We start from the raw sequence: 19,535 nt of genomic DNA on the forward strand, positions 1-19,535 counted from the left end.
TGGATGGATGGATGGATGAATAGATAGAGGATAGATGGATGGATTGATAGAGGATAAATGGATGGATGGATAAATGGATAGAGGATAGATTGAGGGATGCATGGATAGATATAGGATAAATGGAAGGATGGATTGATAGTGCATAGATGGATGAATAGATAGAGGATCAATAGATTGATGAACAGAGGATAGATGGATGGATGGATGAATAGATAGAGGATAGATAGATGGAGAGATAGATAGAGGATAAATACATGGATAAATGGAAAGATAGAGGATAGATGGATATATAAATGAATTGATAGATGGATGGATGGATGGCTGAACGGATAGATAGAGGATAGCTGGATGATAGATAATATGCATATATAAAATGAGATATATGGATAAATAGAACTGAATAAATGATATATAGATATTTCATTGATTAATTAGATTGCATAGAGAGTTAGTAAATTATGATAAATAAATACATAGATATTAAATTGATACATAGAGAAATAGATATGGAAACATGATATACATGTATAAACAGAGAGATACTAAATACAAACATACATGGATATTAAATGATTTTGGATCGATAGATAGATAGATGATAGATAGATAGATAGATAGATAGATAAATAGATAGATAGATAGATAAATAGATAGATAGATAGAGGGATAGATAGATAGATAGATAGATAGAGGGATAGATAGATAGATAGATAGATAGATAGATAGATAGATAGATAGATAGATAGATAGATAGATAGAGGGATAGATAGATAGATAGATAGATAGAGGGATAGATAGATAGATAGATAGATAGATAAATAGATAGATAGAGGGATAGATAGATAGATAGATAGATAGAGGGATAGATAGATAGATAGATAGATAGAGGGATAGATAGATAGATAGATAGATAGATAGATAGAGGGATAGATAGATAGATAGATAGATAGATAGATAGATAGATAGATAGATAGATAGAGGGATAGATAGATCAATAGATGGATAGATGGATCGATAGATGGATAGATGGATAGATGGATAGATGGATGGATAGATGGATAGATGGATAGATGGATAGATGGATGGATAGATAGATAGATAGATAGATAGATAGATAGATAGATAGATAGATAGATAGATAGATAGATAGATAGATAGATAGATGATAGATATCGTAGATAATAGTAAGGACCTTACTGCAGGTTGACTTTGGGTTCAGCGCATGTTTAAAATTAATTGATTAGTAATTATTAAAATAATCTGTGTGTGTCCTGCACTGAAAGACTTTTGATGTGACCATGCCTGTAAAGTATTAACATCTAACCTCAAAAAAAGCAGCTACGTGGCAAGATCCTCCTTGACGTGAGCTGAGGCATCGCACTATTGCCTGTTTGCAGTATACTTAGTACATGTAGTGGCCGAGGAACTTCCCACCAAAAAAAATGATGATCATCTGAATATAAAAATGACAAGTTCCAACATCTTCCAGCCTGGGAGCAAAGTGAAGGCAACGCCAGCCTTTGGCAATGAGCTTAAATTTAGACACTGTACATTGACATTTTCTTAATTCTTTCAGCTGCTTGCTAGCCCTTGTCCTGAGCTTCATCATTACCAGCCCTGAGGCTAATTACAAGTTTGATTGCAGAATTTTGATGAGTCTTGTTAAAAGGGGCCTCACCCAATAGGAAACAGAGTTTGTGCGTCTGTTCTGGACACCAGGCAGGGGTATATAACTGCACAGAGGTTCAGATACAGCTTTGTTCTGGAAGTTTCAGCCTTGGATACATCTCAGGATGACTGTCGAAAAGCAAGTGAAAGTTAGCAGCTCTGCTGTGCGCTATGGCGCATCTTACGGTGGAAACAGACTCTTCTCTGCGGCCAGGAGCAGTGCTAGGGTCGGTGGTGGCTTTGGTGGTGGCTTTGGGAGTGGCTATGGTGGTGGCTTTGGTGGTGGCTTTGGAGGAGTTGGACTTTCCAGGGCAGTTGGGCTAGGAGCAGCAGGTGGTGGAGGTTTTGGTTTAAGAGGTGGTCTTGGTCTGGCTGGTGGTGCTGGTCTGAGAGGTGGATTTGGTGGAGGCTTGGGTGGGGGTGCAGGAGCAGGATTTGGGATAGGCGGTGGCATTGGTGGTGCAGGAGGTAGATTTGGAGGAGCTATTGGTGTACTAAGAGGTCGCCTAGGTGGTAGAGGTTTCAAAATAGGCAGCTATGGCGGAAGCCCATCCTTCTTGTTTGCTGCTGGCAAACCAGGAGGACTAGGAGGACTTGGAGGACTTGGAGGACTTGGTGGATTGGGAGGTGGTCCAGGTGCTCCTGATATCCCATCTATTGACCCATCCCTACCCTCTGTGGACACTGTTCAAGTCACCCGCCTAAAGGAAAAGGAGGAACTCCAGGGCCTCAACAATAAGTTTGCAACCTTCATTGACAAGGTAAGCCTAAGGATTAACCCTATCTATTCATATTTCATTGTATCTTCATCTTAACAAGGTAACATTCTTGTGCACTGAGCACAAGTCTAATAATGAAGGCTTCTTACCCTGTGCCTTTCATTTATGCCAGCCCTTGACTACCATCATCTTTCTTACTTATATATCTACAAGTACCTTTGCCTATTATTATATTATTAAATTTATACATATAAATTTATATATATATATATATATATATATATATATATATAAAAAATATATCTCTATGTATATGCATGATTTTACATGCAGGTATATATGTATATGTATATTTGTATACACATATGTGTGTGTGTGTGTGTATATAAAACATTTGAGGATGGGTGACGCCCATGGTGGCCATATTTTTTTTATCAGTGTGTATCCATACCTATGGCCCACCCAGGGTGTATCCATACTTATGGCCCACCATATAATATATATATAAAAATAACATTTCGCTGTCTGTTTTTCAGTTACAGAGCCCCTATATGAATATGATACAATTAAATAACAACATTATGGCTGAGTGCAGTCACCACTAGGGGGAGTGCAGGAGTTGACTGCATACTGAATTATCATTTTTTAGTTTAATATCAGCTCCCTCTAGTGTTTGCTTCAAGTAGTAACATTTGCATAATTTAAAGCATAACCCTCATTTTTTTTATTTCCTAAATTAATCGTACACATGAAAATAAGAAACTTTGTAATATTTCTTATCAGACAACTTTGCTTCTTTCTCTGCCAGAATTGATCAGTCATTATCAAAATTCTCAATTCTGAGATAAAATCTGTATTCTCATTACTGAGATAAGAGATGGCAATTGTTACTGATGAGATTCTATGGGAAGGAGGAAGGTGCTAGAAGCAAAGGGAGGGGCTAGATGCAGTGGGAGGAGCTAGAGTCAGAGCTCCGCCCCCTCTTTTATTTACATTGAATCTCAGGATCTGCCAGGATTTTGTATCTCTGTATGAGAAAAATGGATGTGTCATCATAATAAATAGATAATAGGAAACTTTATGTGACATAAAAATGACATGGTACTAGTCTGCAGACATTCAATTTTAGGAATTTGGTATAAAGCGTGACTTATTTTTCACAATTCCATACATTTCAATAATAAAAAAAAACCTTGAAACCAAGGAAAGTCTATTTAATTATGCAAATAAAGTTCCCATGACTCCAGCGATACTCTATTGCCGCCATCACTAGTTGTCACTCATCTCTTATGTGCGTGGATGTTGAATCATTGACTCTCAAAACTTTGGTAACTCTTATAAAGGACCCTCCTTGCATATGAAGGAAGGAGTAGTGACCACAGAATAAACTATCAGGACAGGTGGTGGTCACCTGTATTAGAGGCGTGGTGTTCTAGAGCACCGCTTCTCAAATATTCCTCTTATTTCAGTTGTGTGACATCATCATGGTATTGTAGACGTAGGATATCTCATGAGGAGCAGCACAGTTCTGTGACACCAAATGGTAGATTTTTAAGAGCCATTTAGTGGGTGCTGCTACATCATATCACAAAACTAAAAGGATCCATTTTAGTAAGATGGGTTGAAAAAAGTAAAGAGTCTGAATTTTTCGCAAAAACATCTCCACCATGGGCTATATCCAGTATATTGTAGTCTATTTCAATATATCTGAGCTGACATCAGTTAAGGCCTCGCTACACGCTACTATTTATCTGACGATATGTCGTCGGGGTCACGGTTTTCGTGACGCACCTCCATCATCGTTAGCGACGTTGTTGTGCGTGACACCTACGTGCGACTCCGAACGATCGCAAATAGGTTGAAAATTGTTGATTGTTGACACGTCGTTCAGTCAAAATATTGTTCGTCGTTTGGATCGCAGCAGACATATTGCTACGTTTGACACCCTGCAAACGACGAACAACATCCACACGACCGCCTTGGTCAAACAATATATCGCTGAACGATGTTGCGTCGTTTGTGAGATGTATACGTGTGACCGCTACAAAAACGACCTATGAGCGATCTTGGCAAATCGTAACTACGATCTGGGCGTGTCACATCGCTACTGAGATCGTCAGATAAATCGTAGCGTGTAACGGGGCCTTTAGTTTTAGGGGGCTTCGGAATCGTACCACCATGACGCAGAACCCATATGAGTCCAGTTATTTTATTATATACAGCACATGAATGCAGAGATGTAACCAGACATGTTTTTTTGTTTTCAGGTCCGCAGTCTGGAACAGCAGAACACCATTTTGAAAGCCCAGATCAATCTGTACAACAGAAGTGACCCCAGCGCTCCAGCCAACGCTGGAGTGGTGGCAACTACTGCTGTTGCCGGCTACAAAGCCCAGATCGATGTCCTATCCCAAACTAAGGTAGCACTTCTGGCCGAAGTTGATCACTACAAGCAAGTGATTGAAGAAATCCAATCCAAGTGAGTGGGCACCAGAAATGCCGATCATTAAATGCCATGTGCATTAGTGAGCGCTCGATGGTCCATCTCCATACATACATTCTATGGAGAATTATTATTGCATGTTGCACAGTGTTACATCATGAGCCATCATTTCACATTGAGTTTTGAATTCCTGGTTGATACTGTGAATGGTCAAGTTTAGAAAATACATTTCCACAAGCCATTAAAACTTAAGATTTAGTAGAAGGGTTCTCAAGTTCAGGACGTACATCTGATAGCCAACGAGGAAGTAAAAAATTCACTACAGAGTAGAGAACAACTCCAAAGATCATCTCTCAATTGGAAGGATTTATCATGTCCGTACATAACCTATTAATTTAGATGAGTACTGCGTAATACTTCATTGTTCCTCTGGGGGTGCTGCAGGGAAATGGTACACTTATTGCCAACTTCCTCCACATATAATGGCCAATCTCAGAAAGTTGTTATCTAAAGAGATTGGGAAAAATGAAGAGCAATCAACAACTGCAATGTGTAAAAATGTTTTTCCTGATTAGAAATTAATGTTTTCAGTTTTGATCCTCATACTAAATTGATTTGACATTGCTTTTTATAGATATGATGAGGACAGCTCAAGCACAAAGTCTCTGGAGGCCGAATGGACTACTCTGAAAGAGGTACGATAGCCCTAACATGCTTGTCTATCACATATCTATTTATCTATTCATTAACATGATTACCTATCTATCTATTTATTTATATAACTATTATCTATATTATCTATCTATTTATAGTATCTATCTATCTATCTATTATCTATCTCTTCCCTTATCAATATCTATCTATTACCTATCTATCTATCCTTCTATCTATCTATCTATCCATTACCTATCTATCCAATATTTATCTATCTATCTATCTATCTATCTATCTATCTATCATGTATCTTTCTATCTATCTCTTATCTATTTATCTATGATTCTATCTATTCATTATTTATCTATATATTATCTATCTATCCCTCTATCTATCTATCTATCCGTCTATCTATCTATCTATCTATCTATCTATCTATCTATCTATCTATCCCTCTATCTATCTATCTATCTATCCATCTATCTATCTATCTATCTATCTATCCCTCTATCTAACTATCTATCTATCCCTCTATCCATCTATCTATCTATCTATCCATCATCTATCTTTCTATCTATCTCTTATCTATTTATCCATCTGTGACGCCCTGGACCCCAGGGGTCACAGGTAATTACATCAGCCACATACACACACACGCCCACCCCCTGTGAGGTCACACACATGTCACCCGAGAGGGAGACCTGATGCCTCCCTCAGGGCAAGTAGAGCACACCAGGTGGGCGGAGTCAGGCAGAAAGACACGCCCACCGAGGAGACTACTGTCCTGAGGCAGGAAATACAAACAGAACAGTTTAGAGAGTGACAGTGACAGGAGGTGAAAAAGGAGAGAAACTGTCAGGGACCCGGGTTGGAGCCTGGGCCCCTTGGAAAACGTCAGGCAGGCAGACGGTGGTGGCCGTCTGCAGGAGTACCGGTACAGCAACCAGCGGAACCGTATGGACCAGGCCTGGGTTGGAGCCCGCCGGTCCCGAACCGGGGAGTCAAACGTGTACCGGAGCACCAAAAGAAGGGTACTCAGACCCCGTCCTAGCTTAGAAGCCACTGAGTATAGGCAAATTGACTGATTGCTAGCCGGACCTCATGGGTTCATCCACAACCAAAGTCCCGAAAGAAGGCAAAAGCCCACCGAGACCGGGTGAGCGCCACCGCCAAGGGCCAAACACCCGACGGGCCAGCGCCTGCGGGCAACCGAGGGCTCCTCCGGCAGCTCAACACCGGGGAGCGGGCTACCACTGCTCAGGCAGGGGGGAGCCGAAACACAACATCTAGAGGTGCACGGGAAAAGGGGCCACCATCAACCCCGCAGGGGGACATCAGCAGCCGGCCGCGGGAACCGACCAGACCTGAACTTTGGTTTACCAGTGACTCAGTGTGAATTAATTGTGAGTACACCAGTGCCATCCGGGCACGACACACTACACCGCGGCACGGTGCCCTGCACCCCGACAACAGCATCAAACCCTTACAGTCCCCCAACGGGCCCCGGGACAAACTGCCCCTACCCACGGAGGGGCTAACATCTCGTTGCGGCCGCAACACCGATCCCAGACGAGCCCGCCGTTACTTCAGCCGCAGCGGTGGTGCGTCTCCCGTCACCACGACCCGTGGGTGGCGTCACGATCCGTTACACAACCACCACTCCACACCACCTCCCCTTTAACAAGAGCGACGTGGCCTCCGGTCCGGAGGCGCTCGTGCCACCGACCACCCGAGCCTGGACCTCGAGCGGCTCAGCCCGAGCAAGCGGAGGAAGCGGCCGGGCCCCTCTCAGGGCGGTACACATCTATCTATGATTCTATTTATCTATCTATCTATCTATCTATCCCTCTATTTATCTATCCCTCTATCTATCTATCTATCACTCTATCTATCTATCCCTCTATCTATCTATCTATCTATCTATCTATCTATCCATCATCTATATTTCTATCTATCTCTTATCTATTTATCCATCTGTGACGCCCTGGACCCCAGGGGTCACAGGTAATTACATCAGCCACATACACACCCCCCCACCCCCTGTGAGGTCACACACATGTCACCTGAGAGGGAGACCTGATGCCTCCCTCAGGGCGAGTAGAGCACACCAGGTGGGCGGAGTCAGGCAGAAAGACACGCCCACCGAGGAGACTACTGTCCTGAGGCAGGAAATACAAACAGAACAGTTTAGAGAGTGACAGTGACAGGAGGTGAAAAAGGAGAGAAACTGTCAGGGACCCGGGTTGGAGCCTGGGCCCCTTGGAAAACGTCAGGCAGGCAGACGGTGGTGGCCGTCTGCAGGAGTACCGGTACAGCAACCGGCGGAACCATACGGACCGGGCCTGGGTTGGAGCCCGCCGGTCCCGAACCGGGGAGTCAAACGTGTACCGGAGCACCAAAAGAAGGGTACTCAGACCCCGTCCTTGCTTAGAAGCCACTGAGTATAGGCAAATTGACTGATTGCTGGCCGGACCTCACGGGTTCATCCACAACCAAAGTCCCGAAAGAAGGCAAAAGCCCACCGAGACCGGGTGAGCGCCACCGCCAAGGGCCAAATACCCGACGAGCCAGCGCCTGCGGGCAACCGAGGGCTCCTCCGGCAGCTCAACACCGGAGAGCGGGCTACCACTGCTCAGGCAGGGGGGAGCCGAAACACAACATCTAGAGGAAAAGGGGCCACCATCAACCCCGCAGGGGGACATCGCAGCCGGCCAGACCCGAACTTTGGTTTACCAGTGACTCAGTGTGAATTAATTGAGAGTACACCAGTGCCATCCAGGCACGACACACTACACCGCGGCACGGCGCCCTGCACCCCGACAACAGCATCAAACCCTTACAGTCCCCCAACGGGCCCCGGGAAACACCGCCCCTACCCACGGAGGGGCTAACATCTCGCTGCGGCCGCAACACCGATCTCGGACGAGCCCGCCGTTACTTCAGCCGCAGCGGTGGTGCGTCTCCCGTCACCACGACCCGTGGGTGGAGTCATGACCCGTTACACAACCACCACTCCCCACAGCCTCCCCTTTAACAAGAGCGACGTGGCCCCCGGTCCGGAGGCGCTCGTGCCACCGATCACCTGAGCCCGGACCTCGAGCGGCTCAGCCCGAGCAAGCGGAGGAAGCGGCCGCGCCCCTCTCAGGGCGGTACACATCTATCTATGATTCTATTTATCTATCCATCTATCCATCCATCCATCTATCCATCTATCCATCTATCCATCTATCCATCTATCTATGTATCTATCTATCTATCTATCTATCCCTCTATCTATCTATCTATCTATCTATCTATCTGTATCACAGGTCTATTATTTGCTCATTTCTAAACTAAAATCCTTTTCTCTTCTCCCTCCAGGATGTTGATCATTTGTACCTGACAATCTTCGACTTGCAGACCAAACTTACTGGAGTGGAAGATCAAATCACTCTGTCCAAGCAGATCTATGACGCTGTGAGTAACAGATACATGAAGCGCACTAGCCTCAATGTTAAGAAAAAGCAACTGAAGTATGACATAAGAGCATTAGTAACAGATTCCTGATCTACATTTTATTACTAAGCCCCAAAATATTATTAGTCAGTGACATCCCCAGCTGTCAGATAATCCATGCATTGCTAATACTTTTCCAATGATGGTGGAATTGACGATCCACTATTCTCATATTTCCAAATCACAGAAAGTCAGAGAAGTCCAGACCATTGTCACCAGCGGCACCAAGGCAGCTATTTCCATTTCCTTCGACAACTATGCTCAAGCTGTGGACCTGACATCAGCCATCTCTGAAATGAAATCACAATATGAATTACTTGTGGCAAAGACCAAACACGAGGCATTCGCAGCAGCTGAGAGCAAGGTACGTGTATTTGTGAGATATCATAGCATCTTGTATGATCAGGACTATATTCCACCATATATTATGAATACAGATATGGGGGACCAAGTCTACTGTTTTCTAGAAGGTCAGAAGGTGACTATGCACGTTAGAGAAACGTGAATTTCACAACACCGGCCAGCTGTCTAAAATGTGGTCATCTTCTATTTTTAAATATGTAAAATTGCAAAGGGCGTAAAGATCTTGATCCCGACCATATGGCCATCCTGAACATAAGGACCTTTGGCTGGCCTTACATATTACACACTCAGATATTTCGCTTTTACAGCCATGTTCCCTGTATTTGGGTTCTCAATTTGATAATTGGGTATGGACTATAATTCAGAAACAAAAGATATAATTGGTCATTATTTATTGCCTGAGGGGAATTATGGAGGTGCAAAGGTGGCAGTTACACCCCGGCCCTGGTACCTAGGGGAACACCGGAGTTTTAAATGGCACAGGATAAGTGAGGTCTCTATTACAAGTTTGACATTGGGAAGTTTTAAGCTAGACATCTGGGTATCTAAATGTCACCTTCCCACCAAATCCCCATGTATAAGAGAATTGCAGGGCCATCGGCTAGTGTATAATTATACGGTTTTGTTAGTTTTCAATATATACTATTTATTTCCTTATGTTACAGATTTTTGTGGCATCTGGATATACACAGCCAACTGTACAAGCACTTACATCATTCAAGGAAGAATACAGGTCGGTCAAACTCCAAGTTGACTCTATACATCGTGAGATTGAAAGAGTGAAGACTCTGGTAGGTGTCATATAATCAAATCTGTTATCCTTTGGATGTCTTCTAGTTTACATAAAATATATAGAAATAGGTTGTCTGCATTCTACAATGGTTATCTGCTAAAAGGGTTTCTTAAAAATGAGTTGATCCTAGATTCTCCCAGTGTTGGGAGTGTTGGTGATCACCAGTATTCTGTGGGGCAATCTGGCAGTAAGTGTCCAATCCTCCTACAGTTCCCTGAAGGGGAACTAATGCACCGACACATCGAAAACAATGACTGTGAATAGTGCAGTGGTCGCCCATGCTCACTAACACTACATTCACACAGTGGCTTTTGGCACCCCTGTTCTTTTAATCGGTGAAGGGTCACAGTCTTTAGTCCTCAGTGAAAATACATTTATAACCTATGCTGTTCTAGATGATATGTGTTACTTATAGAATAGGCCCCTTGTCATTGAATGGTAAATTGATAGAGGGAGGGTCCCAGTTGAGTTAATTTCAGGTGTCGGAAAGACTTCCATTTTCTAGACATCCAACCCTTCCACATTGGCCGATGACTTCCAACGTAAAATAAGGTTCATATCTGCATAAATAAAATGTCTCTTGGATATAAAAAAGAAAAACATTATACAATGTATGTTTCCACGGGATTTATGTCTAAATGTTCATTATTTGTGTCTTATATGACATGACTGACTCCTATGTTTGATTTACAGAACCTTCAGCTGGAATCTTCCATCTCAGAAGCTGAGTCCAGTTCCACCAGCGAGGTTGACACCTACCAGGAGCAGGCCACAGCTCTCAAATCTCAACTGGATGACATTAGAAAGGTAAAGCTCGAAATCCATGATCCATGGTAGGAATGTCTTGAGAACCCATCTTGGAAGAGATGGTGATCCAAAAAATACGCTGGAACCTATTGCTTTTAGCGTGATAACCAAGCGTTAAGCTATGGAACCAGTGTTTTAAGTTTAGGACTATCTGGTAGGGCGAGGGCCCCAGTGCTCCAATGTCAGACATCTGAATACTGGGTACAACTATTTGTACTGTTATTTTTTAATGTTTATATATACACATATATATATATATATATATATATATATATATATATATTTTTTTTTTTATATATATATATATATATATATATATATAAATAATCTTTTTGATCATCTCAGAGTAATAGTGAAAACTAGTTGACATTATTCAAATTAAGTTCTTCTTATGATTTGGAGCCATCGTGAATGGTCCCTTACTTTTTGCCAAACGCCTCATGTTGTATCATCATGGAAGTGTAAATGCACATTCTCATACTTCTTGCTTTCACTGTAACAGCAAATTGCTCACTATGGTCAAGAATACCAGGATCTGCTGGCCGTGAAGATGGGACTGGATGTAGAGATTACAGCCTACAAGAAACTGATGGACAGTGAAGAGCTGAGGTAAGAAATTATCATGATATCTATGCATATTATAGTTCTCAACTCTCCTGGAAAAGAAAGTTGAGATCTACCAGACTCCAAGAAGAGCAGGCAAATATTTTGTTTGCAGTCTAAATTGCCCAAAAACAGCACTCCTGAAAGGTTTCCCTGGCCGAGGCTGGGATGCTCAAAAATAGGACAATTCCCAGCCATCCTATTTGAAGTTTGGGTTGACAACAGGGTCAGATGGGTGTAGCTAGACGCGTAACTATAATAAGAGCAATTGCTCCCCGGCCTTGGAGCCTAAGAGGCCCCAAAAGTCCCTATTGCTTGTATGAAAAGGCCAGTATTCTTAAAGACTTGCAATAATTGGGAGCCCCATTGGAGATTTTGCATTGGGGCCCATGAGCTTCAAGTTATGCCACTGGTAGGTGGTATGGCTATATACAAAAATTTCCATCTGTGCACGTCAGGAAACTTAGTATTGAGTCCATTGGCAAAAAAAGTATATAAAAATATATGCTTATATACTTTTTCGCCAGCAGATTCAATTTTTATGGATTTATCCTGTGACTAGGGGGGTGAAACATACATTAAATAGTTCTTCTAAAGGAACTTTATGTCCAATTTTGGGCTAATTTCTCGAATACATAGGGCAAAGCTTTAAACATTCTGTTGGATTTTTAGGATTGAGGATTAGTTAAGGATATGTTTTTGGATTATGTGGAATTACTAGTTGGCAGCATTTTACCACGCATTTTATCAGAGCTGGCCGGTTGATGAAAGTGCAGAAGTATTACATAGAGCTCTATAGCCTACATCATGGAATAGGTTGCCGTCCTTGCTGTGTTCATTCAGGATCTACCGCCTTCCCTGACCTGCCTTTCTGTTTTACCGTGAACAGCTGTTTCCATGAACCCAGCTGATTGATAGCAGGTTCTGCCGAGTAACGGAGTGTAGCCGACTGTAAATTAGAGAGCTCCGCTCAAAGAGCCGGGGAACATACAGTCGGAATGGGATGAATTAATCAGACCCCGGACAGATCAGGCAAGGTGACCATTCGGTAAATTTAGGAAGAACCGGATATGATTCAGTGTTTTACTTCACTGAGGAAATGGAAATAAAATATCAGCTTGATGTTAGAAGGATCACTGTGTCCATTTTACAATGGCATATGCTCCAATATAGGCAAAGATGTCTACTGTCCCTGGAATAAATGACAACCCTTCACCAGGTCTTACTTTACTCCTACTGCTCTCTTGAGTTTTTTTTAATCTGCCATACAGTTATGGGCCTTTTTATCTAGAGCTCAATTTTTGGTCTTTACCAATGGGTATTTAGCCAGAGAAACCTAAATACATGCCCTCAACACTCCCTCGGCAAAGTCCTTAAAAATTAGCACTAGAGATGAGTGGATCTGAACTTTATAATTCGGTATTCTTACCGAACAAGGACTTTGCGAAGAAATCAGTGTTCGCGTTCAGAGATAGGGCGCTTTACGTATGCCGACCACTCGAGTGAGCATCGCTGTGCTCGGGTACGCTCAGTGCTCGGCTCAGTTTGAGCCGCTTGCAGTCTCTGGATGGATCTCACGGGAGTAAAAGCAGTGCTATTGGATGTAGTGCATACAAAAAAATTTTTAAAAATTAAAAAATGTTTCCTATCACAGAAGTGCTATAACTGGTTGTATGTGGGTGGAGAGCCAATTAGTGAGCTCCAATGAGGTTCATGTCCAGAACGGAACTTTCTCTAAAGTCCGACTGAACCACCAAACTTCACAGGTCCGCTCATCTCTAAACAACACTAAAGAAAGTCCCATATCTCTGGATCTGTATGGCAAATTTAGCAAAAACTGGATGCCCAGGTCAACAGTGGGATTAAAGAAGATCAAACATTCTCCGCCTTTAACTCTATGAACGGTCCTCTTTAAAGTGATCTAGTTTTATCAACAGTTCTCTGAATTTAAAAGACGCCCTTGGACTACGATCATTGAATATTTCATGCTCAGGCATTTCAATGTAACATAGACACTTCAGTGGAAAGACCACATGGTTATAAATGTGATGGGCTACATCCTAGTTTTTGAGATTGATGAACCTCCTAGGAGCCGATTCCTTAAAGAGGACCAACCACCAGGATTTTCCTATATAAACTAAATCCAGTGTTATGCTGGCGCTATCATGCTGATTCTATACAGACCTTTAGTTGTGAGATTGGATGTATAGATTCTGAAATACAGGCAAGTAAAGTTTGTGAAATGCACTGTTATTTGATTGATAGCAGCTACAGAATATCTAATAGGTGGGTCGGGTTCTGCTAGTTATTCCCGCCCCTGTCTGCCTGCCTGTCCTTCCTCCCCTTGTCTTTGTTATTACAAGGAGGAGGAAGGAGGGAAAAGGGATAGTGGGGAGGAAGGACAGACAGACAAATAGTGGTGGGAATAACTAGCAAAACCCGACCCACCTATTAGATATTCTGTTGCACCTATCAATCAAATAACAGTGCATTTCACAAACTTTACTTGCCTGTATTTCAGAAAGTATACATCCGATCGCACAACTAAAGGTATATTTAGAATCAGCTTGATAGCGCCAGTATAGCACTGGCTTTAGGTTATATAGGAAAATGCTGGTGGTTGGTCCTCTTTAAATAATTAGATATAAAAAAAGGACACAGTACAAAGTCAATATTTTATCATGTTAGTAAAAACCACAAGGGTGGTAATGCACATTGCAATCACTGGGTGGTCATACATAGATACATATAGCATAAGCTTCTCCTAACAGAGTATCACAAAATCACATTTTTTCTTTTAAGCTTATCAGGTCCTATCTCGAATAAATTAAATTAAGGAAAAGTAAAGAAAAGCCTGTATTGGTAGAAATGGATAATCTACATTTTTAACACAGATACATTAGCTTTAAACTTTAACAAGCATGGGGCTGGTTCTGCTTGTTGGGTTATTGGCCTTTTTTTGATTATGGTGCAGCATTTTTCAAAACTATTCAGCCAGACATTGTTTTGCAGAAAGTCGGATAATATATAGATGACGTTTTCTGCCTAGAATAAAATCCATGTCCCACTTAGTGGCCACTCCATAGCAGAGCCGGCAACTAATGTAGAGGTGATCATTCAGGATCATTTTGAGGGAGTCACATTTTTGCCTTTTTTCTAGAATGTCTGTAATTTTACTGGTTTTGGAAGCAACCAAAAGAGTCAGGCAAATCCGCTATCAAACAAAAAAAGAAGCGATATTGAAAATAGCCGGAATGGAGCATTCATTCACAATCCTGACACTGTCGGGAAGAATTCTGGTATAATCCATTTTAAATTATTTAGCAGAGCAATTTAGAGTCGAGAGGGACATGTCAGCCAAAAATAAGCAGAAATTGAGAAAATGTGAAAAATATACTAGAGTGAGAAAAAAAAAAAAAGCCGGGTAATCAAAATGTGACTGATTACATTACGGCCTCCATAGTCTGTCATAATATGACAGGTATATTGCCCAGGAGGTCAGGCCGCACTCGGGGGGCAATGTTTTAAACCGCAACGACAGTCGGGTCTTAGCTGTCTATCTGTCTTTTTTGCCTTCTCTGCTGTAAAACCAGAATGCAGAACAGTAGTTATTCCTTAATAGGCGGCCTGAGAGAAGAACATGCTCTTATCAGATGTGGAAGGGAATCGTGAGCAGTGAACAGAAAATAAAAACTGAACGCAAAAGTGATCGGAGGGACCGGAGAGATAGCAAAATGACTAATGGCTATAATAATTTACTGGTGTAGTAATATCAATGCAACGAAATAGAGCTAATGCATGTAGGGTGCCCGCCTTATTGACAATAAGTGTACAGATCTTACCCAGAACAGGAAAAAAATGTATTTTCTTGGGATTTATAATAATTTATCCCTGCTGCACTTGAAATCAGCTCTCGGTGCATGATGTCTAGAGTGATGGGCAAGTGCGACTATACAGAAGCCAATCTGAACAGAAAGAGCTGCAGTTTAATGCTAGATGAGGGGTCAGATTAGCAAAGTGATAGACAACCTCATATTCCCTCTCGTTCCCAAAAGCTTAAAGGGCTTCTTGTCATATGGTATTGTTGACTTAAAGGGGTATTCCCATCTCTAAGATTCTATCCCAATATGTAGTAGGTGTAATAATATTAGCAAATACCTCCAAATAGAAATGTAGTATAATTCTCCTGTTAGCTATGTCGCTTACCTCATGTGCAGGGCATTGCACAATCTTGGGTATCCATGGTTACGACCACTACCAACTAATTAACTTCAATTCTCTGCACATGAGGTAAGCAACATAGTGAATCAGAAGAACTATACTACATTTCTAATTGGAGGTATTTGCTAATATTATTATTACATCTACTACATATTACGATAGGATCTTGGAGATAGGAATACCCCCTTAAACTCGAGAGGAGGAGCTTTTCTGTGGTACCCAACAACATTTGCTCCACATTGAATGGAACTGTATAGTGCAGATTCATTGAATGTTTACGTCTGGTCGTCACTGGAGCTAAAAAAACCCCTTAGGCTATGTGCCCATGGGGACAGTGTCCTGCGGATATATCCGCAGGACATTCCGCAGGTGCTCCCAGGAAACAGCACCACAACTTCTGTCTGTTTCCATGTTGTGGAATGTCCTGCGGATATGGTGCGGGCATTCTGCATTGAGGATACAGTACCATGGCTTCGGCACTGCACCCTCAATGCAGAACAAGTGCTGCAGTGATCGGGGGAGTTCATACTTACCTCCATCATGCAGCACCTCGCTTTCCGGCAGCCGGGTCACTCTCTCAGCATCTGCAGGAGAAGGTGGGCGGGCCTGAACTAGCTCCGGCTGTCACATGACCGGAGCTCGTGCAGGCTCCGCCCATCGCTTCCTTCCTGTACCTGGATTCACCGCGCTCCTGTACACCGGACGGAGAAAGTCCCTCCGGTGAGGCAGGTAAGTATATGGGACCCTGCGGAGAAATCCGCAACAATAATTGACATGCTGCAGATTTTTCCGCACAAAAATCCGCACGATTTCCGCTGCGGAAAAATCCGCAGCGTGGGCACAGCATTTCCCAAATGCCATAGAAATGGCTGGGGAGTAGCTGTGCTGCAGATTTCTGGAAAATCCGCGGCTTTTCCGCGAGAAATCCGCGGCAAAATCCGCACATTTTCCGCAGCATGGCACATAGCCTAAATAGACAGATCAGATATTGATCAGATATTGAATATATCTCTTAAGAAAAGGTCTTCAATATCATATGACTGATAGCCTCTTTTATTAAAGCATTCCCTACAAGATCAACATCTCCATCAGGCAAACTTGGGCAAATGCTAGGGCCCACTGTGCTTGAGTGGCAAAGGGGGCATAACAATGTGTTGTGGAGTGATCAAGCTGAGCTCAGATAGGATGGGGGCCCTTGTGACTAAAGGATCCAAATATATCCAGACCCAGTCCTGTGCCAGTATATGCTTTTTTCCTGTAAATGAAGACCATATAGCTTCAACAAGACCCTGGCTAGTAGTATCATCTTTGCTACTAGGTGAAATAATTTGTACAGAAGTCCCCCACCCCAGAGGAACTGCACTGTTAGCAAATCCGAGGGTTGGAAAATGGCTCAAGGGGAATGTAGTGATAGACAGTAGTGATGAGCGAATACTAAATATTCGGGTTCGGGTTATTCATACCAAATAACTACTACTATTCCAGTATTCACCACGAATAACAAACCTAATGCAAGTCAATGGGTAACCTAAGCATTTTTCTAGGAAATCTTCAAGAAAAATGCTCCGGTTCCCCATTGACTTGCATTAGGTTTGTTATCCATGATGAATACTGGAATAGTACTAAGAATGTTGTAAGAATAACCAGAACCCAAATATTTAGTACTCAGCTCATCACTAATAGACACCTGCCTCTTAGTGATGAGGGGGTGTTTATTTTAATCTTTAATATAGATTCCTCATTTTTCTATGCACGCCAATGCACATTACACAGATTTCTCTACGATAGACAGAAAGAGCATACACCCAGATCCAGTCCTATAACCCAATATCCAAAGTCCTCTCCCACGTCATGTCCAGCTTCAGTAACCACCGATGAATATGAATATGTAATGAAAATGGGGTATCTTCTTTGCTATTGGGCAAGATAACCTGCACAGAAGTCCCCGCCCCAGAGGAACTTCACTTTTAGCAAATCAGAGAGTTGTGGCAATGACAGATACCTGGCCATTCTTTCCTGGTTGAGGGGCCCATTTTGATTTTTGATATGGGGTCTGCTTTTTTATATGTACACCACCAGACATCTCTACAAATTGGGAAATAGAGCTAATAATCCCAGATTTATTATGAGCAAATCGTCCCTTTACCAAAACATGACTATGTTCCTTTCTGCCGATGTTCACTCTTGATATTCTGACGTATCCCTCTGAACATTGGAGAGCCTTCTGCATCAAACAAGACCCTCGCTTTAATGTGTTCCTTCATTGCGCACTTGTTAATGGGTTGCTAAAAATAGCAGTGCCGTATTCCAGTAAAATATTACTAGTGAAATAGAGCAGAGCACAGAAGAGCGGCGTAATGCATTATGTTCTGTACGGCTACTGTATGCGGCGCTGACTGCTATCTCCCTGGCATTACAGCAGAACAGAGGAATAAATACCTTGTTAGAAAGAATGAAATAATATAAAACGACAGAGCTGGGATTGCATAACAGAAGGATTTCGGCGAAGATACTAGCTGCAGAATATCCCCTGCTTTGTATAAGACTTGAGCAGCAGATACTTGTGTCCTGCCGGTCTCTCAGGGTGACGTATATAGAGCTTTCTATAGATTGCTTGTAGTAATCAATAAATCACTAGTAATATACAGCGTGGTGACCTACATAGAGGTTACTTACCTTATGTTTTCCTGCTGGTGTGTAAGTGATACTCTGACCTATATTTGCATTTCTCTCATTAACCCTTTTGTGCTGCTTCAGCTGTCCCCGTCCTTTGCTGTGACATCGGTGGTTTCCACTGTCAATATTTTTGACTCTTTGGACCACATTTAATAAGACTGAACTCTCTTTACTCCAGCTTGCAATAAACATTAGTTTAATTCAAAATATATGAAAATGTGCACTCTGCTTATAGATATTTTACACTACTAATGTGATCCTCTTTCTTTTATCCTAACTTTTCCTAACTAACACTCTCCTAATATAGGAGCAGATGGGACGATCTCATGCAGCGTTCTCAAATGACCAGGTATGATATCCACATGGACAGAGGGTCATCCATGTGGATATTGTACCTGGTAGTTTGGAGTGCTGCATGAGATCTTCCCCTCTGCAACTATATTAGGAGATTGTTAGTTATGAAAAGTTAGGATAAATGAAAGGGGATCACATTAGTAGTGATCATTAGTAGCACCAAGCAAGGTATCCTCCACAGCCTTTCGTACCAGCGGCACACCACAACGGGACGACAAAGCCACATTGGCAGGAGATATATCTTCTTCTTCTTCTAATATATAAAGCTGAATGTGTGTGTGTATGTGTGTGTGTGTATGTGTGTGTGTGTGTATGTCCGGGATTGGCATCCGCACCGTCGCAGCTGCAGCCACAAAATTTTGCACAGTCACACTTCTGGCCCTGGAGAGCGTCATAGGCTATGTTTCGACGGGAAATTTTAACCCCGCTCTTTACAGTTATTCGCCAAAAAACCTGCCTCCATTAAAGCGAATGGAGTTGGGAGCCACAGTGCAGCCAGAACTTCAGAAGAATGCGCAGCCACGCCCTTATATGGAATGTTGGATGTTGGCGTCTCACAATGCAGCCAGGGAAAGAGACAGACACAGACAGGGTAAGAAACAGACACAAAGAGACAGACACAGACAAAGAGACAGACTCAGACTAACAGGGAAAGAGACAGACAGGGAAAGAGAGGGAAAGAGACAGACAGGGAAAGTGACAGACAGGGAAAGTGACAGACAGGGAAAGAGATAGATAG

The 19,535-nt window shown here is 42.5% G+C and overlaps 1 protein-coding gene across 1 annotated transcript in view; it reads left to right on the forward strand.

Moving 5' to 3' along the window:
* The first annotated feature begins 1,793 nt into the window (after nt 1-1,793).
* LOC142290665 (thread biopolymer filament subunit alpha-like) overlaps nt 1,794-19,535 on the forward strand; it is a 45,927-nt gene continuing 28,185 nt past the window's right edge. Inside the window, exons 1-8 of the mRNA XM_075334649.1 lie at nt 1,794-2,429; nt 4,655-4,866; nt 5,465-5,525; nt 8,845-8,940; nt 9,167-9,343; nt 10,008-10,133; nt 10,829-10,942; nt 11,445-11,551. Of these exons, the coding sequence (XP_075190764.1) occupies nt 1,794-2,429; nt 4,655-4,866; nt 5,465-5,525; nt 8,845-8,940; nt 9,167-9,343; nt 10,008-10,133; nt 10,829-10,942; nt 11,445-11,551 (1,529 nt within the window). The remainder of the gene's footprint in view (nt 2,430-4,654; nt 4,867-5,464; nt 5,526-8,844; nt 8,941-9,166; nt 9,344-10,007; nt 10,134-10,828; nt 10,943-11,444; nt 11,552-19,535) is intronic.

This window comes from Anomaloglossus baeobatrachus, chromosome 2 (assembly GCF_048569485.1).
Source record: "Anomaloglossus baeobatrachus isolate aAnoBae1 chromosome 2, aAnoBae1.hap1, whole genome shotgun sequence".
Lineage (NCBI taxonomy): Eukaryota > Metazoa > Chordata > Amphibia > Anura > Aromobatidae > Anomaloglossus > Anomaloglossus baeobatrachus.